The 25,742-nt window shown below is 39.5% G+C and overlaps 4 protein-coding genes and 1 pseudogene across 5 annotated transcripts; 1 reads left to right on the top strand and 4 right to left on the bottom strand.

Moving 5' to 3' along the window:
• Nucleotides 1–158: 158 nt before the first annotated feature.
• On the bottom strand, nucleotides 159–12,538 carry LOC148327448 (guanylyl cyclase-activating protein 1-like; annotated as a pseudogene). The gene is made up of 5 exons (XR_015845845.1): nucleotides 12,421–12,538; nucleotides 1,593–2,476; nucleotides 839–988; nucleotides 530–620; nucleotides 159–431 (listed from the first exon to the last, which is right to left on the bottom strand). The product of XR_015845845.1 is annotated as a guanylyl cyclase-activating protein 1-like (transcript).
• LOC148327450 (uncharacterized) lies at nucleotides 4,167–6,170 on the bottom strand. The gene has a single exon (XM_088308917.1). The coding sequence runs from the start codon at nucleotides 6,168–6,170 to the stop codon at nucleotides 4,167–4,169; it is 2,004 nt and encodes a 667-aa protein (XP_088165043.1).
• On the bottom strand, nucleotides 6,802–9,894 carry LOC148327449 (uncharacterized). The gene is made up of 2 exons (XM_088308915.1): nucleotides 7,047–9,894; nucleotides 6,802–6,827 (listed from the first exon to the last, which is right to left on the bottom strand). The coding sequence occupies exons 1-2, from the start codon at nucleotides 9,892–9,894 to the stop codon at nucleotides 6,802–6,804; spliced, it is 2,874 nt and encodes a 957-aa protein (XP_088165041.1).
• Nucleotides 12,396–20,792, top strand: LOC148327447 (uncharacterized). Its single transcript, XM_088309633.1, has 5 exons — nucleotides 12,396–12,683; nucleotides 15,306–15,394; nucleotides 17,817–17,904; nucleotides 18,268–20,173; nucleotides 20,249–20,792. Exons 1-5 carry the CDS (start codon nucleotides 12,605–12,607, stop codon nucleotides 20,343–20,345), a joined length of 2,259 nt encoding a protein of 752 aa, XP_088165759.1. The 5' UTR covers nucleotides 12,396–12,604; the 3' UTR covers nucleotides 20,346–20,792.
• Nucleotides 20,793–22,103: 1,311 nt separating this feature from the next.
• wdr77 (WD repeat domain 77) lies at nucleotides 22,104–25,362 on the bottom strand. The gene is made up of 10 exons (XM_088309251.1): nucleotides 24,973–25,362; nucleotides 24,148–24,333; nucleotides 23,929–24,070; nucleotides 23,804–23,853; nucleotides 23,622–23,692; nucleotides 23,410–23,467; nucleotides 22,814–22,885; nucleotides 22,630–22,738; nucleotides 22,473–22,541; nucleotides 22,104–22,381 (listed from the first exon to the last, which is right to left on the bottom strand). Exons 1-10 carry the CDS (start codon nucleotides 25,055–25,057, stop codon nucleotides 22,237–22,239), a joined length of 987 nt encoding a protein of 328 aa, XP_088165377.1. The 5' UTR covers nucleotides 25,058–25,362; the 3' UTR covers nucleotides 22,104–22,236.
• Nucleotides 25,363–25,742: the final 380 nt, after the last annotated feature.

Here is a 25,742-nt window from a genome sequence, read left to right as displayed (position 1 = left end):
ACACATCGGCCCCCAAAAAGGTCTGCACAATCTATCGTATGAAATAAAATAGCTGAACATTGACACCAAGTGGAGTTCTCATCACCAAGCATTTTCTTAGCAACCTCTGAAAAGTTCTTCCTCTTATTCATCAGTGAATCACAGCAGTTTGTAGATCTTGTTTGAAGTAATACGAATAATAAGAAGGCGTCCAATGGTAACAATTAGGTGTGATAAAACCAACTGAATCCAAGTCCTGTCGACGTCATTCACAAACTCTGCCTCCACGGTACACGTTGAGCATCCATGATGTTGGAAATTTAGGTGTTCGCCATCATTTCTCCTTGAATCTTCTGAACGATGTGTGAGATGTCCAAACTCTTGTGTGAACATCTTCAACAGCATCTCGTCATCCTGAACGCCGCCCATGAACTCTTCATATGACAGTTCACCTTGGTAAAAAAGACGGAATTAAACCAATGCATTTAGATTTCGTCAACAGTTTTAGCTAAATGGCATAGCAGAGCATGCCGAGAACAACAGTACTTACCATCCCCATTGATGTCAATCTTGTCAAATACCATGTTTGTAAAATCCTCTGCTTTAATGTCATCATGAATTCCATTGATTGCATCGATAGACTAGCATGAAACAAAACATGTTAGTTCAAGTGCACCACAAATACCTTAATTTCAGCCGCCAGTAGATGGCGCCCAAGTGTCAGCTAACCCTTCGCACAAAAGAATCACACGCCTGTCTGTCTTATGCTTTGTATGATTGTTTCAGAAGCATTAAATCAGTAGATGAGATGTTTCCCAATTAATTTGTGAACATATGCAGCATTAGGACTCACTCATACCTTGAAGATCAGAAGCAGCTCATCGCGGTAAATGCAGCCACTTCCATCGATATCATAGAGTTTGGAGCACCAGCGAAGTTTCTGATGTACTGCCCCCTCGAGGACCAAACTGAGAGCAGCTACGTAATCCATGAAATCAATGAAACCATCCTTTAAAAAAACCAAAAACATAACACACCATCTTCTATGTTGAAGGTCGGTGCTTAGAACGTTCTACTGATATACAGGGTGACCCAAAATGATTACAACCCATAGAAGTGCCTGCAATTTCTACAACTGACGGAATTGCATTATTCTTTACACAAATTGGATGTGTTAACAATTCAATCGTGAAAATGTTAGGTCTTTAGTACAGAAGCGTATTGCTGCCACACCAGGGAAAAAACCCCATCAAACTTATCATGTAAAAACATGATAATTATCACGTAAAACTTATCATGTAAAAGCGTGAAAATTATCAGATGTAACTGCCTATCCAAAATGTGCTTCAAATGTCCACATTGGCGCTTGAGAAATTTGTGAAATTCAAAATAACACGGAAAATATTTTTTGCTGTTCAGAGCAGAGAAAGTGAGCCTCATATAAGAACCACAAAGCATACAGGAATGATGTATTTGGAAATAGCATCCGCTCATCTAAAAAAAAAAATATATATATATATATAGCAAGACGAGGTATGAATTAACAACTTTCTTGTCAGCAGACTACTGAACAGGACAGAATATATAAAATGATGAGTAATAAATAACCTTACATTGTTCAAATCAAAGGTTGTAAACATAGCCTTAACATCTGACGTCTCCGACAGGTTCCTCAGTCCAAGAAACTTCTTGAACTCATAAAACGAAAGAAGTCCAGACGGGCACTCGGTCATGAATTTTCTATACCACTGATGACTCTCACAAGTTTGGAGCTCCTCCACAGTCGAGTCATTGTTTCCCATGCTGGTTTTCTTCACATGAAGTTCTTGGCAAAATGCCCTGTATTGAAACGTCCTGCATCCAAACACCGAGGCATGGCAAGCTTTACTTGTTTTCAAAAAGCTTGACGTATTTGTTGTTGGGTTATCCATTCATCCTTCAGAGCATCTGTGAAAAGCTCTGAAGTGGTAATCTACTTTGCTTGCCAACAAGACTTAACTATTTAGAGCACTCTAAAGGGCAGAGAGAACTACTAATTTAGTGACACATTGATGTACGTAAATGTTATATATACCACCAGTCTAAAACTTGATTTGGGTGAGGATTGATGCAGATCATAGTCGTTTATTACTGAGATGATAGTCTCAAAAGTATTTTTTCTTTTTTTTTGGTAACTGACTGTATGGATCGAACCTTGAGGGAATTAATTGAAATTGGACTTTTCACTGGACAGAACAGAGATCAACCTTTAGGAGTGTCTGGTCCGCTGAACTAAGGCACCGGGCAGGTGCGCAGGTGTGGAGGATCTCAGCGGTAATGTGGAGCAAGACTATATAAATATTTAAAAACAAATAAAAGAATCTTAAAATGAACTCTAAAGTGAACAAGGAGCCAGTGAAGAAAGGGCAGAATTTTAGTTTATATGCTCCCTCCCACGAGCACCATTTCGGAGGCAAGTAACAGCAAGTTGGACCAACTGGAGACACTTGAGGGAGGCCTGTCAAAGATATAACAAAGCCATGGATTATTGTTTCTAACTGCAGTTATGAAAGGAGAGACTTTACTTTAGCCAGCTACCTAAAATAAAATGAAAAAAAAAAGCTTAATTTAACAACAGCACCAATTTGCCCATCCTGTGTAAAAAATTCAATTCTAAAATCCAAGTTCGAGGCTATTGGCTTCAAATAAGACGGCATTGTTCACATTGAGCAACAAATACAGTAATGTCAAATGTTCTCTCTTCATATTTCAGGTGGCATAATGAATTCCTACGGAGGAACTGGATGAACCAGTCTTGGTTGTTTCCACAGATTTAAGGTGTGATAGAAAATTGCTTGTCTCGCTTTACAGGATTAGAAGGATAAAAGAAACTTTAATCGTAGTTTAAGTCCAAATAAATGTTAGATTTTAAGAATATTAGTAGGTACCTTTTGAATTGATTTGACTGATTTATGAATGGACTGCAAATTAACTAGAGAGAGAAAATACTTGTAATAATATCCAATTTGAATGTAGAAAATGATTTATATTGATTATAAATGCAATAGAAACTCTACTATGCTTGAATTCTATCCTTTTAAAAGTAAAGAGATGCATTAACCCAGTGCATTAACCTGTTCTGCCACAAACACTTTAAAGGCAGGGGTCTTTTTCACCAGGGTTAATGTCGGTGGTCAGCTCGCTCTGGTCTTTAGAGGCTTCTTGATCCTCTTTAAACTAATCATCATCTTTACACTGATCACCTGCAGCAGCAACAAGGTAAACTGGAAAACTAGGCCACATGACAGTGCTGCTAGCACTGCTGTGCGTGACTCATTAGATTTGAGTCAAGGCAAAAAGATGGAGAGTGCTATAAAAAATGTAATTGTCCAAATCACTGGGCTTCAATCATCCTGCATTCTGAAAGTTTTCCACCATTCAGGGGATTGGATGTGAAAGGTAAAATATTAAATGCAAAGCAAATAACACCACGGAATTATGTTTTCTTAAAGCCTTAAATGGTACAGTTATAATAATGTTAAAAGTGAAATAATCATTTAAACTTTTATCATGAAATTGTGGGCCAGCACCACTTCTGATAAGGCCATCAAAGCTTGGCACATGAAGGGCCACAACTAAAAAAGGAGAAGTACTACAGCGTTGTTTTACGCTGAACCAAGCTAGCAATAGCATAAGAAATGTTGTCGGTCCAGTATCGAGAGGAAGCCCCACAAATCATGATCGGCAAATATCCGTGGAAAAGTACATAATCAGCAAATATATTGATCAATCCCTTTCCTTACCAATCACCCGATGCTTGTACTTTGCAGCCTGCGGCCAACTACAGGTTCGCCCGTGTGCAAAGTAGCGATTGTAAAATTAATTGTAGCCTGCCTACTGCCCAAAGATAGGTGGGATAGGCTCCAGCACCCCCCGCGACCCTTGTGAGTAGAAGAGGTCCAGACAATGGATGGATAGCGCAGGTAATGCATGTGATCGGTATCAGAATCAAAAACCCTGATCGGAACACCCCCAATGATTCTGGTTGAAAGGCCACTGACAAAAAAACGGAACCACAATGGAGCATGACCAAATCTTTGACTTTCCTGTCAATTTCATAGACTTGACAGATAAATGTGGAAAAATAAAAGAGCGTTCAAAGAAAGGCTATTATCTTATCAAGCAAACACATTGACAGGGTTTTGATGCTAAATGTCATCTGCATTTAATATTTCTTCCATGCGTTCCAATTTGCGTTGAAAGTTAAGAATTGATTGTCCCAACGTGACGAATAGAGGGCCGTGTCCACGTTTGTCTGCATGATTTTCTTTGGTTTTCATGGTTACAAAGTCCTCTTTAAAACAGAAAAAGACAATTCCAGACTCCTCAATGTGAAGCTGATGATCTTTGAATGCTGTTTTCAGGTGTGTGATATTTTTGGTTAGCTGATGTCCAAAAGATTTATGATCTCCAAGTTTTTCACACACAACCTCATTCATTTTCAGAATGTTATCTTTTTCATCAATGTCACATTGGCTGCTGCTCAAGTTTTCAATTTCTGCCGCCTCCGCTGCAGCAAGAATTTCCACGTCATCTATGGTCTTCTTCAAATCACCCTGATCTTCCACGTGAAACAAAACCATCTCTGAGTCTGTTCTCGATTGAGGACTTTGGGCATTTTCCGTATTAGCGTGAGATTCAAATTGAAATGAATCTGAAATAATGCTCTCTGTCTTCTCGTTGTCTTCACGATATTCAATTGTTGCCGTTAAATCTTTATTCTCTGTCTGCATCTTTGCACACCAAAATTCAAGATGAGCCATGTTCATCTCAGTCATTTTGACCTGCTTTTCTTGATGTTCCTTAAACTGTGTCGTCCATTCTTCAGTCCCTGTTTCCATTTTCAGTCTCGGGGAGTCACACAAAGTCAAAGTTTGGGGGAATGGACTTTTTGGCTCAATTAAGGGGTCATTGTTTTGATGAAGAGCTTTCACTGGCGTTTCTTTCCCGTCTGTCTTCAAATCCAACCGGTTTTCGCTGACTTGTTCCTTGTGTGCAGTCTCCGCAAGGAATACGTTTTCCATCTGCCTGAGTTCCAGTTCGCTCTGAAGATCGTGTATTGTTTGTTTCAAACTGATAACAATCGAGTTTACCTCTTCTATTTCCTTGTTTTGCTTTGCTAACAACTCATCTTTACTATCGATGACAAATTGAACCCTGTCAAGTTGGTGCTGATGATCTTTGACTGCCGTTTTGAGTTGGGCAATTTGTTGAGACTGTCGGTCACGGACAGATGTATGTTCTCCTTGCGCTTCTCGAAAGACGTCATTCTGTTGTTTCAACTCATTATCCTCGTCCAGAAGTTCACGCAGTTTGTTGCCTAAACTTTCATTTTCTGCACATGCATTCTCCAGACGAGATTCAGCATGATCTAGCCTCCTCAATAGTTCATCTTGGTCTTGCAATTGACACCTGACTGTCCGCAGTTTGGTTCTCATGCAAGACATATCAGCTTGATCTTTGTCCCTCTGAGTTTCAACGTGCGTCAATTTAGCCATTAAAGTATCAATCATGTCATTCGTGAGAGTCTCATTTTCTTTCAGAACTTTTACCCTCGCGTGAAGGTTTTCATTTTGTTTCTCTATCATTCCGCCCCACCTCTCAAGCTCAGCCAATTTATTATTGAGCGACTCGTTCTGTTTAATGAGAGTGTCCTCGTTTTCTTGAAGGAATTTGATGTGCATCCTCAGGTGTGTTTCCATCTTCACACTCCAGGACTCATGATGAACAAGCTTTTCACAGAGGAGCTCATTTTGTTGGGTACACGAGGCTTTGTTTTCTTCAAGGACTTTAACTTGATTCCTTAACTTTTCATTGTCAGTCTCCATATTCACACTCCAAATTTTAAACAGTCTCATCTTACGGTCATTCACTTCAGTCTGTGTTGCCTTCTTCTGATTGCTAATTTTGCCTGTCAGGTCTGAGTCTTCGGTCTCCATCGTGACAGTCCGAGAATGAAGTTGAGTCAACGCTTCATTCAGGAAATTCCTCTGCTCTATTTCTTGACTACCCTGAAGTTGGGCCCTCAAGTCGTTTTTCTCTGTTTCCATCTTGACACTGTGACTTTCTAGATGAGTCAGCTTTTCATCCAGAAGTCTTTTCCGCTCAGTCAGTGTGGACTTTCTTTTCTCAAGATCATTGTAATGATCCATAAAAATGTCATTTTGGAATTGAAGTTCATCTATACAAGCCATCATTTGTCCTGAATTCTTACCCTTATTGGCAATTGCAGAAGTTGGAATCCTTTCCTGCTCTTGACAGATAGCGATCCAATCTTAGCAGTAGATCTAGTATTCATTTGACATCAAACACATATCTGCCGTTCAATAGTCATGCATGAGCTGGCAGCTTTCACCTTTATGATCACACATAAGATACCAGATAAAAGGAATACAGCTGCAGCTGATGGATAAAAGGACTTTGATGTATTGTGTCATTAAAGCGCTGCAGGGTGTACTGGGTAAATGTTCTGCTTATTCAATTGAAACATTTTGACTGTTTCTTATACCGCACACCAAAAATGATACCTGAAAGCACGCTTGATTGGGATAACTAAGCATGACACTCTGAAAATATAACAACTTCATTATTCATTAGTGTGATAATGTTAGCGGGAAAACATGGGTTGATTTCAAAATAATTGTTTAATACAAAGTGGTTTGTTTAAAACATTTTGGTTACTGACAATTTTAAGACGGATGTAAAAAAAAAAAAAGTCTCTCCAGAAGAGTCTAGACATTCTTGTCAGGTTATAAATAAAAAAATACATTGACAAGAAACTAGCTAAACAGCAATGTCATCACATGAACCTAAAAAAAACAGTGACCTTTAAAGTTTATGAAACAAGTCATATATGACCCAAGCAGCACTTTCCGAAGACAAGGAATTGTTGTAATGTAAAAAAAATAAAAGAATAAACTAACATTTTTGAAATAGATCAGTTATGTTTGAGATGTCATTATCACTGGAAAATATGGTAAAACAAAACAAAGCTTGAAGAAGGAGCACAGCCATAACGAGTCCTCTACAGGCACATATCATAGAATTTTTTATAAGCGCTTTAAAATGCCAACACCAAATATCTCTAGTCTGTTTGTGAAGTCGCCCAGAAGCGGACTTCAAGCGCATTTCAACCGGCTCCACCGTATCGCGTATGTTAACAGCGTCCTCCTTATTTGCAGTTTGACTGAGTTCGAGCATCCCTTGAAGATGGCAATTTTTTTGTTTTAAATTCAGAATGAGAGTCTTCATCTCCTCTGCGACTTCATTTAGCTTTTCCAACTCATCGTCTTTACTACAGAGGAGAAATTTAGCCTCCTCAACTTGGAGTTTATTGTCCTTTAATGTCGCCTTCAACTGTGCAATCTGATGGTTTTGTTGATCCCGAACAGATTTATGTGTTTCCATCTCGGCCCGAACAATGTCATGCTGCTTTTTTAAAGAGTTGTCCTTTTCTTCCAGCTCCCGTAAGGTGTTACTCAACTTTTCCTTCTCTGCCAAGTCTTTCTCCATTTGAGATTCAGCATGATCCATCCTTCTCCGTAGATCACTTTGATCGTGCAATTGAGACCGCAGTGTCTGGGATTCTGCCCTCAGACGGTTATGTTCCGTTTTATACTGGTCCAACTCAACCATGAGGGTCGCTGTCCTCTGCTTTATTAGTTTCTCATTTTCTTTAAGATCTTCAACTTGCACTCTTAAATCTCCGTTCTCCGTTTCAAGGTCAGACAGCTTTTCATTGAGCAAGTTGTTCTGGTCGGCGAGCCTGTCCTCGTTTTCTCGAAGAGCCTCATCAGCTTGTGCCCCCAAATCACCATTTGCACCCCAAGATTCAAGATGAGCCACTTTTTCGTTGAGGTGCCTGGTTAGCTCCTTCAGCTTGACTTCATTTTCTTTGAGCGCTTTAATTTGCGTCCGCAGTTCTTCATTTTCTGTTTCCATCTTCAGGCTTGGAGAGTCACACAATGACAAGGTGTGCTTTGTAAACTTATTCGGCTGAATCAAGCAATTGTTTGGATGAAGATCTTTTATTTGCAAGCCCACATCTTTTATCTCAGTCTTCAAGCTCAGTTGGTTTTCACGAATTGGCTCGCGCTCACTTGCCGACTCCCCGAGGCTTCCGCAAATACTATTAGTTAATATTTCGTCCATCTGCCTGAGTTCCAGCTGGCCTTTGAGATAATGTATTTGTTGTTTGAAACTGCCAATATGGGAGTTAAGCTCCTCCGTGACTTCATTGAGATAAACAATTTTCCTGTTTTGCTTCGCTAACTCGTCATCTTTACTATAGAGTAAAAATTGAGCCTCCTCTTGTTGGAGTTTATGCTCCTGTAACGTCGCCTTCAGTTGAGCAATTTGCTCACGTTGCTGTTCTTGAACAGATTTATTGCTTTCTAACTCAACTTGAACAATATCATTTTGCTTTTTGACAAAGTTACCTTCTTCCTCAAGCTCGCACAGTTTGTTGCTCAGCTTTTCCTTCTCTGCCCACTCCTTCTCCATAAGAGATTCGGCATCATCTATCCTCCTTAATAGTTCCTCTTGATCTTGTAATTGACTCCTGAGCATCTGTAGTTCTCTTCTCAAACGATAAATCTCAGTTTGATCGTTTTCCCTCTGAAATTTAAAGTGGCACAGCTCAGCCATGAGGGTCTCCGTCTTCTCACTTATGCTGTTCTCGTTTTCTTTCAGAGTCTTCACTCGTGTCCGCAAGTTTTCATTTTGTTTATCGGTCCTCGCATTGCAGCTTTCAAGCTGCGATACCTCATCGTTGAGGGATTCATTCTGCTTAATCAAAATATCCTCGCTTTCTTGAAGACCTTTAACTTGTGCCCTCAAGTCAGTCGTCTGCGTCTCCATCTTTGCTCTCTGAGACTGAAGTAAAGCCACCTGATCATTGAAGGACCTCACTTTATCCTGTAGTTGGCTGTTGTTTTCTTTGAGGGTTTCAACTTGTCTCTTCAATTCACAATTCTGTGTTTCCATGTTTGCACTCTGAGCTTGAGCTCGAGCTAACCCATCTTTCATGGATCTAATCTCATCATCGCGACAGTTCTTGTTTTCTTGAAGCGCTTTAACTTGTGCCCTTAAGTCTTCTTTCTCCCACTCTTTCGTTTCACGGGTAATTTCATCATCTTGCAGGCTTTCCATCTCCAAACTGCTTGACTGATTTTGAGTTTTCTTTTTCTCTTGATGACATTCAAGTTGTGCCCTCAAGTCACTATTCTCTGTCTCTAGCCTTTTCATTTTCAAACTCTGTGATTGAAGCTCAGTCACCTCGTTTTTAAGGAAAGCATTCTGTGCAATCAGTGCGTCCTCACTTTCCTTTGGATTTTTCGCTTGCGATAAGAGGTCTGCAATCTGATCTTTGAGGACTTTAATTTGCTCATCCTGATTGTTCTTGCGAGTAGCTCCAACTTGTCCCGTTACATCTTGGTTCTTTGTGTCCAAATCTACATTTTGAGATGCAAAATGAGTCCACTCCAGAGTGGCCAGATTATCCGTCCCAGTAAGTGTCACCTTGTCTCCAACTTGAAATCTTAAATCTTTATTTTCTTCCTCAAGCTGAGCTATTTGTGTCCTCATATTTTCATACCGTGTTTCCATCTCCATACACCGACATTCAAGCAGAGCCATCTCGGTGCGAGATCCATACTGTACCAAGTTAAAATTGAAAAGCTTATTCTGCTCACTGAGAATATCTTCTTTTGGTTGAAGATTAATCAACCCCAAGTCTTCATTTCCAGTGAAACCCGCATATTGAAGACGACCAAGCGCTTGGGCCCTCAAATCATTTTTCTCCGTTTCCATCTTGATATTCTCAGACTCCAGATGAGCCAACTCTTCCTTGACGCGCCGTCTTTGCTCAAGCAACATGGTCCCTTTATTTTCCAGATCTTTAACATGTTCCCTGTATTGGTCATTGCTTAACAGTTGCCTGTTTATCCAGGACATCCTTCAATCCTTATTTACAAATTGCAGATTTTGGATTATCCTCTCATGCCTTGCGTGGCTCCTAACTGGTATCTTTGCAGGTAAAATGGAAAACATCCCTACTGATAAGCGGTACGGAAAATGGATGGCAGGATCCTTAGCAGGTTGTCAAAATGCCATGATTCAACATGTCGGCTTAATTTACTCAAAATGCAACTTTCTTTGGACTTTTTGAGTATCATGTTTTGTTGATTTGTCACGATGAGAAAAATAAACAAAAGTGTGTGCAGAATAGCAATTTTCAGCTTTATGACATACTATGACACAGAAGGCGACTGTTGACGGGATACAACAGGTTGGGTAAAACGGGGTTAAAATTACTACATCAAAATAATATTACTGGCTTGTGATAATAGAGATGAAGTCATTTCACATTGATAAGCTCTATTGCAAAGATGACATATATGGTGACAGTGACACGATGACAGCGACCTGGAATTATGACATCATCAGAGTTCCTTGGGGTCAGCAGGGAACGCTCCATTTGGCTTATTGGGACTAAAATAAGAGCTTTACATAAAATGATTCTTAAGCCTCGCAGTATGTCAATCACAGCTCATTTTTATTTATTTTCACCCGCAACGCAAATCCCAATAGCAGTTGCATCCATTCTGAACCGCTTATCCTTAGTAAGGTTGTGGAGATGCTGGAGCCTGTCATATTTGGGTGAGAAGCAGGCTACAAGCTAAACTGCTCGAAACTTCCAGGACAAAATTTTGACATTCCAAAGTAGGAAATTCATTGCTCATTGTACTGCTGCTGTTTCCACTGTAAATATGTATATTTGAAAGTTATATTGCCGTCATCTTTGTATGCAGCTCTTGCTTTGGATGTTGCTTGACAGTTGGGAGTCACTTAAGCTGTAGTGGTACATTCAGGCAGCATGGGTTCGTTCACAGTGAGGTGTGAATGTGAGTCTAAATGGTTGTCTGTTTTTATATGTGCCTTGCGACTAGCTGGAAACCAGTTCATGGTATAGTCTGCCTTTCACCTGAAGTCAACTGGGATAGGCTCCAGCACCCCATGACCCTGAACGGGAAATGCTGTGTGGAAAATTTATGGCTGGATGGACAATTGGGTGAGTATAATTTAAAGTAACCTAACGGTTAAAATTAATTTTCCAGCATTCGATTAGGCTCATACTGTAAAGTTCACATTAGCATAATACTCCAAACCAGTCTCCAAACCACAAGGTCTTTGTTATTTAAAAACATATTTGCTAAATGTTTGTTGCCGAGATAACTTTTCTCATACTGTGTGGGTTCTCAGAGGTAATGGGTTGAAAAAGCAGAGGAAAACAGCTGGCCGATTAGGTTAGGTTAGGTCCTTTGGTCATTGCTACCATACAACATGGCTGATGTCATTATTTCTCCGGTGATTGCTATTCTTAGTAATCAAATTGATTTGAATAACAGAATATTAAATGACTGATCTAAAAATATTAAATGACTCATCATCATGCTCTCACTGCTCTTTATTGAGAAAACCAATGTCACACCTTCTTCTCAACTTTGTAGAAAGGTGCTTTATAAGGTACAATACATTTGCAGTGTATTAAATGTGTGTTTTATGTTGAACAGACTAAATGTGGTTATATATATGGAAGAGGACATACTAAACTAACATTGTATCGCATTATATACAACTTTATATAGCACGTTTCACAACAACTGAAGCTTTTACAAAGCCCTTTCCGTGTGGTGTAACATAAATTTGCAGGAAATTAGAAAACAAACTAAAACACATAAACACATATACAATAGATACTCATGTTGTTTTTAGATTTGAAGAAAGTCAAATGTAATATGAGGGGCACTCCTAAGGAATTTTACTCCGTATGCGGCTGTATGATCAGATATATTGCTAATTTAAAGGCAAAACAGGCCAAATGAAATAATATATAGAGGGGATTTGAGTAAAACCGAGTCAGATTGTTTTATACAGCCCTTAATGACAGAAAAATCTGAAAAGTTTTCTTCTACTTATGGGGGCGTAACAGAAAATAATTAAAAAGCACTGCTCAGAATTGCCACATCCAAAATGTCAGGAAGGCTGACGTGTTTCAGCAAAAGCCCTCATGTCTTAAGTGATTTTATTTTGTAGCATGTAGCTGAGTTGCGACACTGAGTTTACCTTGAAATTGTTCTAAGAAATGCCACAAAGTGATATAGTTAGTCACTTCCTAACGACGCTCCACCTTACATTTAAATAAATATTAAAGTAGCCTTAAAACGAGTGGCGTTAGCTGCACGGCCAAGCTATGTTCGGCTATCTTGATAGCATCGAGTCCTACAAGGAAGCAGTGGAGCAGACAATTCAAATCCGAGAACTACGTAAAAGGTGTGTAATTAAAAACTGAGATTAGTGCTGGAATGTCGGCGGAGAGAGCAGAGCAGGTTGGGGCCTCACCTGTAGTTGGGAATGTAACTTGAGCACGCACGCACGGGAGGCGGAGTTAATGCCATTTCTTTCCACGACTTTCCTCCCAAGTTTGCACCAATTCGCGTGAGCGTGCGGTTGTTGTCCCGCGACGGAATTACGAAGCATCTTGTGAAAATGTGTGATTTGTGATCGTCACCCACCACTGCCCAAAATGAAAAGGGGAACCCTGGCCTTTTTGGGTCGGAAGGACCAGTCTCTCTTCGACACCAGCATCAAAATGAGGGAAATGGGTGAGTAGATTGCGAGCACAGCAGGTGCATTAGAGGAAGAAATATGTGAAGTGTTTCCCCCCGAAGGAGTTGCGACCTTTGTACTTGGTGTGTGACAGCCACCAGCACCTGATGAGATGAGTCTCGGCAATGAACAAACATACATGCATGGAGAATTCTTGTCCAGCAATCTATTTAAACTTCCAAACTCAGTCGGACATAAAAATAAGTAACAGAATGTTTTTAGTTTTTTTTTAAGGGTGCGGGGAATAAACTCCCTAGTCCTTTAAATGATCAAGAACTAAACAGGTTACATGTTGCTGTTTATTATAAACTAAGTGCGAGTGTAGGCTTGACCTTTACGCAAAACATACTTATTTACATACCTTAATACTGCGTAACAAATGATAACACCTGAAAAAAATACACCATGTATGTATTTTTGCAGATTAGATTTGAAACACCAACACATGGGGTTTTTAGACAATGCATTCGCCATTTATTTTTGGAAATGTAAAAGCTTATAGAAAAACATGAACAAAGAAGAAAACAAAAACAACCAAAAAATTTAATTATTTTTATCTATCTATCTATCTATCTATCTATCTATCTATCTATCTATCTATCTATCTATAATATATATATATATATATATATATATATATATATATATAAAAAGTTGGTAGTATTAACGTGAAAGTGACTTACTCCAATGATTTCGATATTGTCAAGCTAATTAGATAAGATATAATAAGAATAAGATAATGGATGGGGAATATCTTCCCTCTCCATCTCTGTTGTTTTTTATAATGCTCACTTATTCGTGTTCCTTCATGCAACAGTTTTTGTTATTTTTTTTAACGTCGCCCCATCCACAGAAGTTGAAAAAACAAGCCTATTTTGACAAAGTAATGCTGTTGAGTGTGCTGATCTGTTTTTTAATGTAGGGGGTCAAAGTTAAAACAAGTTGGAATAATAAATACTACAACAAAGTGCAAATAACTGAAAATTTAATTTAAGTACAGTGAAGAAATGTATTTGTATTTTGTTATTGTCCTCCTCTGACTTTTAATATATGATAGGAATTAGGATTCTATTTTCAGTAAGTCAACTCAGAACAGTTTCTCATTTACAATACTGATCTGGAGGCAATTTAGGGTTCAGTGTCTTGTCCAGGAACATTCAAGTGGATGGTCAGAGCTGGGATTTAAGATGCCACTAGATGACCCACTCCAACTGACCCACAGCTGCCCTACGTTATCTGTTCTAATTTTATAAGAACAAAACACAGCACAGCGTCTGGTTAAACCAGAAAAATAAAAGCTAAAAATGTGCCTTAAAAGTCCACTAAAGTCCCCCAAAATTATTTGACCTGCGAAGAAATAAAAAAAGTAATTGTGGTGTACTGAAACATTTGTTAAAACACATACGACCTCTTCATATTTCTAATGCCTAGATAGAGAGATAGAAACTACAAATTTGCCATCTTTCATCCCACTACTGCAGCTTAGCCTTCCCAACCAGGAAATATCAGTCTTCCATCTTTATATAAACTGAAAACCAGATCATCTCAGATGAAGCTGCCCTCACATCTTTTTATTAGTCTAATGGTCTTTTGTGTTTGTTCTTTTAACTTCTGTAAAAAGATCCTCAGTTGTCACCATGCAAAGCTGCTAGATGAGTGAGAACAACATTTGTGTATTTAAATCAGGAAGGTGTGCTTTGACTTACAGTTGTCTGCACAGGTTGTGCATTGCAGCGCGGTCATTCTGTGGTGATTCTGACGTTAATTCAGTTTTCCTTTTTCAGGTGTGTTAATGATATTTTGTCATGTGGAGGTGCAAGCGACTGCTTGGGATGTGTGTCTTAAAACAGCATTGTCTTTGACTGCTGTGTGTCGTCTTTCACCAGGCCGTATGAGAAAAACATTAAGTCAAAGATTTGATTTAACATCTTGGCTAAGTGCTTTTTGTGCGACATCTCCTCTCTTCACGTCGCGTCACTTTCATGTTAACAAAACAGCCGAAGAACGTCAGAACGCTGAGATTACATCTCCCGTCACAACTATTTTATTGCTCCTTCCCGGTTTTGCAACATGTTTGCTTTTTTTAATGCCAAGCTCCTCCCCTTCTTAACATGATTCATTTTCATGACATCCTGCCTGCATCTTAAGTTGCAACGATTTCAAACAACACATCCTTAAAGTATGACATGACTTGATCCATTTTTTACAACCTAAAAAAATGCACGTAATTTGAAACACAATCTGATCTGGATGCAAGTGGACATCCCATTTGTTGGGATTTCTAAAGACATTGCCCCCCAGGAAATAAGAGAAAAGCAAGTGTAATCCATTTTAGGGTCTAAATATTACTGTTGTTATACACCTTTATTATTATTATTATTATTATTATTATTATTATTATTATTATTATTATTATTATTATTATTATTATTATGGCCATTTAAGTAGACGTGAACATAATCGATTGTTAAGAATGCTGCGCAATGGATTGCTGATTAATCATATCCACTTTGCAGTGCACTTGTACTCCGCTGCCTGCAACAAGCACAACAATACATTTTGTTCACTTAATCCTGTCACGTGGTCATGTCAAATAAAGATTTGCACTTCTTTTCCAGATCATGTGGAGCTGGTGCTGAACTCGCCAACGTCTCCAGAGTCGGGTACTGCCAATGTGCGTGCAAGACCCACTGTCAAGCATTATACTGTGAGTATGTCACTCAACCGGACTTCTGCATAGTGTGCTGATTGTTTTCTTTATTTGTGATACTTGCTTTTCTGGAATCTGGAAAGTCTTTGCAAGTTAATTAATAAGCTGCAATTAAGTAAGTAATTCTCATTTATTTTGAACTCGGACTGACGATGCCCATCTCTGCTATAATCTATCACACCCACACAAATGGTAAAAGACTGAGAGGCAAACCTGTAAATTACCAAATTAAAAACCGTATTTTGTGTTGTGACTTATTGGATTGCGCTTCTTGTGCCACAGAATTCCTTAAGTTCTCATAAAAAGATATAAAAAGTTCCTTAAGTCTTCTATTATGCAAAAAGAGAAAATAATCAAGTTTTTAATTTTAAAGCACACACACACACACTAAAACAAATAGGATGACGGTAAGGATATTCGACCTTCCTCGTCACTGTCCTGTTTAAATGTTTTGAAGAAACTTGCTAATTTGCATCAGGGCATGAACCGTCTATATGGCTGTTTTACACAAACAAATGCCTCATACAGTAATACATGACTAAACACTCCGGTTCACACACCCCAGTGCATGGGAGTGGTGAGTGTTTGCGTCTGAGGCATGTTGGATGTGGCACACCCACATGGGCAGGAAGCCCGTGCGCTTTATTAAAAAAAAAATATATATAAAAATAAATAACACAGCAGAGCGAAGAGAACAAACAGGTCAAATCAAAATGTAACCCTTGCCAGGCTTAAGAACACGCCCTCATTGTACCTATGCTCTTCACGTCTTGTGCTTTTTATCAATGGTTGTTTTTTTATAGCTAATGTCACGTGTCGTATTTCCTCCAACGACTGCACTGCCATTGAGACTTTGCAGATTGATTCTTAGACAACGTTTGCTCGCACAGTGGACAGAAATGATCAATTTCTGGCTGGTCCTTGGTCATCTTCTATTCTGTTCAAATTTCGCAACAATTTGAACGATGAAAACTAAAATTATATCTTCCAGAGTTAAACTCCAGTATATTGACTGCAACGTTTGTAACATTCAAATATTCCTAACTCATCCCTGGACAGAAACTTTAATACTGAGTTTGTCGCTTTCTACTGCTAGTTGCGTTAAGTTCCGTTTTCACTTCTACGGTCTCAATCATAAATTATATTTTTGCCATCACTGTTACCCTTCTGTGGACTGGTTCCCTTTTTTTTTCTTTTTTTTTTTTGCCCATGAGGAAAGTGGATTGGATTTTGTTTTGTAGCAACAGCCTTTGTTTATGATTAGCGGCGTCTGATCTGTAATCAAAGGAGCAAATCTTTGCTACTCAGGCACAAACAGTCAGGTTTCTAAGTGACAGCGAGCCAGTTGGTCTTCCGGTTAGCACAAGACAATGTGGTGAGGAGTAAAAGGTGCAGCCTATTTCTCCTCTGATTCACCACGCGTTGCATGCGAGTTAAGCATGCGAGGTGTGTACATGTTTTTGCTGGAAGACAATGCTCAATGGAAAATATTGCAGAAATATAAATTAACAGAGATTTACGAGCAGAACACCTCATCACACTTTGGATTTTTATATGTAAAAAGGTTCAGGATCACTTCAACCTCACAAAATACATTACCGTGACCTAGTGTTAAAATAAAATCTCAGAAATTTTTTCTCACGTTCCCCTTTCCTTTTAGTAAAAACCACAAGAGTGAAAAAATTCAAAATAAGATTTGTTTTGGAGGTTTGTTTGCCCCCTTTTTGGATCTTTATTACCCTTTCTTCACTGCTATCTGCAAAACTTTGCAGAGGTCTGACCTAATTTTGATGCATTGAATTTTAAGTGAAAGTGAACAAAAGCATTTCAATATTATATGTCTTTGAAAAACCACAGTATTTAGAAAATAAAACATTGACAAGGTTTATTCATTTAATTTTTTCAAGTTCGGCGGGCCCCCGGACTGTAGTTTGCCCACGCCTGATCTACAATATATGAAGGAGGGATCCATAAATGTTCTCAATATAATCATTTAAGATTTGTACCGAGAAGGTTATGTTGTGTTGAGTGACAAAATATCTCGCTAAGATGCAAAAATAAAACAAAACAAAAAAATGGCCAGAGACTCATACTTGTGAGCTTCACATTAACGCCTCTCCCTCCCTTTGTTGTGGAAGAAGTTAGTGTATGAATGCCACATATAAAGGTGGCGTTAATACAGTATATTTCTAGAACTACGTATGTATGTAAAATTGAACTATTTCAATCATCTCACAAGCACTGGCACATACTAACCTTTTCAAGTAGACCTGCTGTATTTCTTACTATCGTCACCAGATTTGTATGCTTTTCAAGTAACTCTCAAACAGGATATAAAGGGTTTATACTTGTTCACAGGTCCATTTGTTTTCTTAGGTCACAGTTTGTGCAATGATATTTGCTTTCCGCCCCCAAACAGACACCAGAGAGTTTTCAAGGGTTTGCTGTTCCAACACCTCGAGTCCCAGTCCTCCCCACTATCAGTGGTTCAAAGATCAATGGTGCAGGTGAGTGCCTTTTGCTTAAGGACCTTACATATGTGCACTGTCCCAGTATTTGACCTTTCCTATTGTGAGTGTTTGTGATCGCTTTGCTTAGATTTACTGATAGAATCTGGTTTTTCTAAAAGAATGCAATACATATATTTATTTGGCTAGTCTATTGCTCAGTAGCCTCCCTGAATTTGCTTTCAACCAGATGGCAAGGTTGTTTACAGAATGTGTGTGTTCTTGGAAACAAGTGATTTTCTTTCCACTTAATTGACCTTCTCGAACTTTAAATCTCATCTGTATTCATTTACAATCTGCATTGGTTTGCAATGGTGCACTATTATCTGCTACAACTCAGTCATTCTGTCATTTCTTTCACAGTCAATGGAGATCAGTTCTCCTATGACTTAGCTGAGGAAGACATATTGGTTCCGCCTCCTCCCTCCATGGCCCCTCCTCCGCCACCAGAGACATTTATCCTCCCTCCGCCAGATTTCATGGGTTACCTAAGCAGTTTAGAGATGTCCACCCTTCAGCCTCCCCCTCTAGTTGCTCCAAAGCCACCCCTCAAGGAAGAAAAAACCCGTCACATAAAACCCCCACCAATGTCCCCACCGAAGCCTCCGTCTACAGGTTCTGGTAACTCTGCATCTTCCACTCCCATTTCAAAACCGTCTCCCGCTAAAGTTCCCAAACATCCAAATTACGCCCCACCGCCTCCCCCGGGTAAAGAGCATCAGAAGAACACAAAGACTCCTCCTCCAAAACCCATTAGACTCTCATCTATTGCCAACCTTGACTCCCCACCACAGTTTGTTGCCCCAGCTCCCCCTGTGCAGACGCCCACACAGTCAACCTTCAATCCCCAAAACACGGCAAAGCTTAACCATGTTTCCAACACCTCAATCCTCAAGGGCTATGTGGAACAAGACACAAGACCCAAGCAGATGTTACTCCTGGAAGATACTGGGTCTTCTACGTCAGTGCCAATGTTGGTCCCGGTGAATGGGAATGTCCCGAGGCAGACACCAATCAAGCCAATTCGGAAAGACCCACTGCAACACAAAGAGAATTTACAAAGTACACAACTCACTCAGCCACCTCTACATGAGCCACCCAAATCAATTCCAAATGATGTTTTGTATCACAAAGAGACTATACAAAGTATTCCGTCTTCTCAGTCACACATGCCTGAGGTGACCACAAAGGCTAATAATGTAACAATGTCAGCACAGAATCAAACGGTCAAACCAGTCAGGGTGTCATACCAAATACCAAGAAAGCTTCAGACAGGGAACAAAACTCTATCGACATCTGAGGGTATCCAAGGAAAACTTGGTCCAAAACCTGCTGATAGATTCAGTCCGTTGTTAGGTCATAAATTACACAACGTAAAAAGTGGTGAAAGCAGTTCTGCTCAAGAGGCTCCTGCAGCTTCCCCGCTTTCTCTTCTAATGGCTGCTAAGGAAAGGGATCGGTATAAGGGCTTTCAGTCTGCTGAATATGGAAACATGAAGAGTAATCAGCGCAGAGTAACTATTCAGCACGATAGTTCTATTCCCCAAACGTTCCCACCAATGACAAGATCCCTCTCAAGCTCGTCTCTCTTACAACAGGATAAAGTACCGGTCAGCCCAAAATCCGTCACTCCCGTGCAGTATTGGGAAACAAAATCAGCAACCATTGCACGGCAGATTAATGGACCGTCATACAGTTCGGCAGAACCAACTTCACCCACAGACAAGAGCAAACGACTTGTGAAGAGGAATGATTCCTACGGAGGGAACTTAGGCATGCCTTTACTCCCGCCACCTCCGGAATTTGAGGATTTTAATGGCATTCCGGAGTCCCCTCCTTACAATTGTCTTCCTGACCCCATGTTGAAAATGGCATCACAACCAAATATAACTTCTCTTCCACCTGCTCACATTCCACCTTCACCGTTACCCAAACCCTCAAAACACCCATCTCTTAATGTCAGTGTCCAACCAACGCCACAGTTCCAGACAAACTCTAAAATAACACCCGCACAGCAACCAACAACTCTGTCGCCAAACCAAGCCACGCTTGTGAGCATCTTACAAAAAAAGATGCTGGAAATTGACCACAAAGTAACGACCACAAATGAGGCAGACTATGACGCTGAAGACTGGTGTGTTTCTCCCTCTGAGGACATTAAAGTCCCTGTCATCCCAAAGGCCAAGAGTGTTTCTACTGCGACCAACCAAACATCAACCCACCACAAACAGGGGACTGAAGTGGTGAGAAAATATCCGAATGTTAACAGGTAAGACCTCCAGTGCGTCTTGATCACGATGGAATAGATATCACGGTCTGATCATCAATATGTTCTCCTTTCTAGCAATGAACTGCAGTCAAGCCATCAGTATGGAATGACGTATCGAATTCGGCCTGGAACCAAACAACCCATTACTCTCATTAGAAAAGGACCAACATGAGTAAACAGGATTTGTATTCCTTCGTTATGTACTGCAGATGGTCAATTTTTTTTACATCATACTTATACGCAAAAGGATTGCTGCACAGTATGTACAGACAGGGAGGAGAAAAAAACTAATGAGATACAGGTTTGTAGGGTTTGCCCTCAAACCGGAAGTGTAATTTAATTTCAAGATGCGGTTAAATCACAAATATGCTGTAATAAATTGACATTTGTTATCAGATGTGGTGAAAAGCAAAACAACACAGTGAATGTGTTGCACCAAACGCTAAAAGTGACCTTTATGAATCAGTAGCAAGGATCACTCTGATAAACTAACATTAGCACTGATGCTAGTGCTAACATGATGCTCCGGGCTAACGCTGTTCCAGGGACACTCGTCTCATTTTTACAAATCAGTTTACCATAAACAGGATTTTAAAGCTGTTAGCTTCTGATCATGTGACTGTTAGCTTCTGATCATGTGATTGGTATTTGTTTGTTTAGCATGTTGGAGGTCAAGATCGGGAGCATAAGCTAGCTAGACTAAATGGAAAGGCTAGTACACCAAGTTGTTCATTTTTTTTTAACAGTATAACCCTGATTAGTTAATATCAGCTATGTTATAAAAAGTTAAGTATAGAGAAACATGGGAAGAAATGGAAATAAAGCTGTGACTATTTTGCTTAATGACCCACAATAGTTGACAGCTTGTAATTATCTAAAAGAGCACTGCCTTTTCCTACTATTAGCCTCAAGGCTGCTATATATAAGTCAGCAAACTATATTTTGTATGTTTAAGAACAATACCACGGCAACAACCAATATCCTACATATATCTTATGAATGTGTTACTTATGAGTACTGAAAAAACATTGAACTTGGACTTATGTGCTTTATGGTCAAAATGTAACGTTTTCTGACGGTGTGAAGGGTTAAAGATTAACCTTCAACAAAGTGTTCAGAACAATCATGAATGTATTGATCGGGTATCTGGCCAGCGTGAGATTCACTCTGCTGATTTGTGAAAGCCACAACCTCAGTCTTTTCCCTTGACAAATGTTTAGGCTACAGGTAAATGGTGAAATCAGACTTTGTCCCTCTCACATGTGTTATTGCGGCAGTAATTTACAATTTTTTGATTCAGATTTATCGATTAAAAATAGTTTATGGCAAATTTTCTCAGAAATTTTGAATGTAAATTTGAATTGTGTAAAGTAAAATTAGGCACTTCATATAGTATACTGGTGGTGCAATCTTCAGTCGCTGTCAAACTAGTTAATTTAGGGTCTTTGCAATGTGCAGATCTTTGATTTTGATTATTTCTTATTTTAATCAATGAAGGATAATTTATTTTTATATTCTTATGGAGTACAAGCTAAAATGTAAATGCTAATATACAGCAATATTATATTTGTACATATGTATATGTTAGTCTATGATTAAAATAGTCATCACTGAAGCAAATTTAATTAATCTGGTTATTAAATTTAAATTGATCAGAAATCTTCTAAAGTCTTTTAAAGCCAAATTGTGGTTTTGATTACTTTGTTTCTACTTGCCTACAGTTGCTTCAATGTCTCATTTTTTTTTTCAACATTGTAAACTGATAGACTATCTTGATGTAACATTTTACTTCTATAAAAACGCATTACAATAAATACAAAAGTATTTTTTTCTCTTGGTATTACTTGCCTTTTTAATAGTCCGTTCTTTGAAGTCAGGAATGTTTTTTAACAAGACAACTGTTCATATTCATAATGGAAGCACACTTGAGTGCAGTAAGACTGAAAAAGCTTTTATTTGAGATCATTTGTCTTCCAAACATAACATGACTTGAAAAGACTATGGAATTGAAAGTTCACAAAAGTTCTACACGTACACACTTTGGATCTGAAACGTATGTGGACCTAAGATGAGTTGGTGTTGCCCCCTGTTGGCTCAACCGTGTGATGAAGCACAAGGTGATCCCAGCCCACAGTGGTGAGGTTATTTGAGCCTCCGTGAAGCCAGCACACACCCTTGACAAAGTCTTGGTGACGTCTATCTGTAAATCTAAAAAAAGGTAACAGAAAATTTTAAAGTTTAGAACAGTATACTGTTTAGTAATGTTAAAAAAAAAAAGCGGGTCTGTGCCACCACTCACATTTCCTGCAGTTCGGAGTTTAAAACAACAAGCGAGCAATCGTCGCTAATGGAGGCCAGCAAAGATGCACTGCATTGAAAAGAAAATAAGTACAATAAACGCTAAAACATAAAATAAAAAAGAAGCAAATTTCTGGGACTATAACTATTCATCATACCCGTGTGTAGAAAAAGCCAGCCCGTTAACTCTGCGGCTGTGGACGCTCGCCACACGAGCCGGCTCCGTCGCAAGGAAATCCTTAACGGTCACTCTGCCGAGCTCATCGCCTGAGTCACAAGGAATGTGATTAAGGGTGGAAAAACACATTACAAAATTCACTCGACTTAAGCACACAAATATACCAAAGGCAATGGTGCTTCTTTTCTCAGGGTGCCAGCAGACAGTGGTCGGCAAGCAGTGGGAAGCCTCTAAATCTAATTGGGGGAGAAATCACAGATATACTGTAAAAGAAATTTAAGGACATTGTCACTGCGAAAAAAATAAATTGGCAAGAAAATTCCAAACAAGAAAAATGCATTCATATATACAGCGAACCCATTTTAATTGCCGGGGAGATATTCTAATGCTTTGGTGAAAACCATGTAACTTACCTACAGCATGCTTCACACTAAAGAAACTGACCAAAAAATTGCAAGCAAAAAAAAAATTGTAAAAAAAAATACAGCAATAATGCATTAGATATGTGGCTTAAAGAGGCGGGGCCTGGCGGGGTGGCATGTGACATCAGTGAGCTGATCAGAGGTTGGCTGGTGGGCTCAAGCTCGTGTGCAGTGGCTGACGAATATAGGCCCATTATCTTCTTGTTTATAATTCACCCAGCTTTTGATAAATGTGAAGTGCCAACACTGACTGATTCTTGCAGATTTCCTTAATATAGCAGGAGACCACTGTATTTGTAAAATCAAATGTTCAACAAAACTAGTGAGTTCTTGCCCACCTATTCTTGTCGCTGGTTTATTTGGTTTCCGCGTGTCCCACATAAGCACACGACCATCCTGAGAGGTGAGATGAGACAAACAGAGGGAATAATAGCTCTATGTTCCTCTTTATGCTTCAGCTGGACATTTTTTAAACAATTTGGATCATTGGGTTGGCAGAGATGAGAACAACATAACCACAGTGACTTTGAATTGCTGAACAGCATCTTACCTGACCACAAGAGACGAAAAGAGAATCGTCTGTAGGACTGCAGGCAACGCAAGTGACTGGTTGCGTGTGCGCTGGAAGATGGCAATGTGGAACAACATTCATTGTTACAAGAGCTGAGCAACAATACACTTAAATAACGAACATTGAACATTAACATTAAATGAACACAATGTTGTCCTTACCGCTGTATGTCGTGACAACCATCTCCTGACTCAGGTCCCACACTTTAACTCTGAAACCAAGTGACTACAAACATTGTAGAAAAAAGAGCCTATATCCTACAGTATGAATCCATGTAACACTGTACCTGCAGTCCATGCTCCCAGTGATGGCGCTGTTTGCTGCAGCTACCGGGCTCACAGTGCTGACGATATGATCATGCTCATGCTTGGTGAAGCGGTTGATCAAGAGGCGCTCATCCTCAGCCAGCTCCCACAGCTCCAAAGCACCTGTCACGGGCAAACCACCAAAGGGTCACTCATAAATCTAAACCAAGAGCACCATAGTTATGAAGATTAGCTCTTACCTGAATCTGATGCCACAACAACACCCTTTTCTGACACCCACTTAACATCTGTTACTCCGGTCTCAGTCTGAACGCCAGCTTTGCAGAAGCCTTCATTGGGGGCCTGCTCGGGGTTGCTGTAGATCCACACAGAGCCCTGCCAACTCCTGCCAGTGAGGCTGGAAGAACCAAGCAACAAGGTGCCATCTTGGGGTGGAGGTGATAAAGGAAAATAAACATGTTAATAATGACATCTTTGCAGTAAATAAATCATATTCACACCATTTGAGTGAAACTGACTAATTTCCTGCATGATACTCTCCACATTGATGTGTTACATCAGGTTAGGCAATTCAAAGTCTTTATTGAACCGAACATGCTCGATTTTACAATGTGGGAGGAAGTCAATGTACTCAAAAGCCAAACCTCAGAACTGTGAGGCAAGCACTGTAACCACTAATAAACCCACATAATTTTGAAATAATTGTTGTATTTTCTCAGCAAACATTTATTAAATTTTAATTTGGGTTCAATATGTGCAGTGTGATGGGTCACATAGCTTTCACTGTCCATTCGTGCACGGTTATGAATCAGGAGTCTGCGTTTATGTAAGATGCAAATAGAAAAAAAGGAAAGAGGAGACTTTTCCCTCACGTATTGTTTAAATCTTGAATGCCATAAGCATTGGAGCAGTTATAGTGATGAGACATCCTCAGTACATTTCTCAATTGAATTTGTATTTAGCTCAAATCCATTCTAAGTTACATTACTATTTATACACGTGGTGAGCATTTGAAAACAAATCACATTTACGTGAGCTAGTTCACCTTGCCAGTTGTCACCTACCTGCTCTGTACTGCGCCGCACACAGATGCTTCTCCATGCATGCTGGAGCATTGGGAGGTATATTCCAAGGGTTCTCCTTTATCATTGTAGGTTCCAGTCGTGCACCTTTTATCCGAATAATCACAGGTCAAGTTTGCACCACGTTGTGATTATCCTCAACAAACAATATGGGTACGTTATGTAGACGAAACGATCGCTAAAAATTTACTGAATCACAAGTAAGATTTTTAACGAGAACACACAGTGAACACTAGACTGAAGCGAAGTATGTTTATCCACAAATAATGTGCACAAAATGCTCGTTTCTAAAAGTGAACGTAGAACCAACACGCGGGGGTTTGTTCTTCTTCGGTGGTGTTACTTCCTGTTTTCCCTTGGTGGGAGTTTTTGCAATACTGCCATCTTCAGGACAAATATTGCATGTCAGTCAGCTCATGTTAGACGCCTCCGACGTTAACTGGTTACCAAAAGCTCCCTGTATTGGCCACGTGTTTGAATTTTTTTCCGATGCATCAATGAACAAAATATTCCTATTTGTTATACGGCTTTATTTGTTTATGTATGCAAAACAAGTGACAGCCAAATTTAACCATTCTAAAACAACTGTGTACGGCGGGGTTCCTGTAAAGTTCATTTCATTTAACCGGAATAAGTGGCGTCGCAGCGCTGGCAGTACGAGGTTTGTCGGAAAAGTTCCAGGACTGGCGTCACAAAAGATGTGTTTTAATGTCAAACTCTCAAATTCCCCTTCAGCGTGGGCCGCATGATCT

Source organism: Idiotropiscis lumnitzeri, chromosome 11 (genome assembly GCF_059441095.1).
Source record: "Idiotropiscis lumnitzeri isolate Australia: NSW breed Sydney's pygmy pipehorse chromosome 11, RoL_Ilum_1.0, whole genome shotgun sequence".
Classification (NCBI taxonomy): Eukaryota; Metazoa; Chordata; class Actinopteri; order Syngnathiformes; family Syngnathidae; genus Idiotropiscis; species Idiotropiscis lumnitzeri.
This window is presented reverse-complemented; position numbering and strand designations above follow the sequence as displayed.

Excerpts from the sequence above, each read along its gene's own strand:
- LOC148327450 (XM_088308917.1), bottom strand. The coding sequence starts at position 6,170 with ATGGATCATTACAATGATCTTGAGAAAAGAAAGTCCACACTGACTGAG.
- LOC148327449 (XM_088308915.1), bottom strand. The coding sequence starts at position 9,894 with ATGTTGCTTGAGCAAAGACGGCGCGTCAAGGAAGAGTTGGCTCATCTG. Across the intron at positions 6,828-7,046 it reads AAATTCTATGATATGTGCCT|GTTCATGTGATGACATTGCT; the intron begins GTAGAGGACTCG and ends TGTTTTTTTTAG.
- LOC148327447 (XM_088309633.1), top strand. The coding sequence starts at position 12,605 with ATGAAAAGGGGAACCCTGGCCTTTTTGGGTCGGAAGGACCAGTCTCTC. Across the intron at positions 15,395-17,816 it reads CCACTGTCAAGCATTATACT|ACACCAGAGAGTTTTCAAGG; the intron begins GTGAGTATGTCA and ends GCCCCCAAACAG. Across the intron at positions 17,905-18,267 it reads TTCAAAGATCAATGGTGCAG|TCAATGGAGATCAGTTCTCC; the intron begins GTGAGTGCCTTT and ends TTTCTTTCACAG.
- wdr77 (XM_088309251.1), bottom strand. The coding sequence starts at position 25,057 with ATGATAAAGGAGAACCCTTGGAATATACCTCCCAATGCTCCAGCATGC. Across the intron at positions 24,334-24,972 it reads TGCGGCGCAGTACAGAGCAG|ATGGCACCTTGTTGCTTGGT; the intron begins GTAGGTGACAAC and ends CTCCACCCCAAG. Across the intron at positions 22,739-22,813 it reads AAGAAGCACCATTGCCTTTG|GCGATGAGCTCGGCAGAGTG; the intron begins GTATATTTGTGT and ends CTTGTGACTCAG.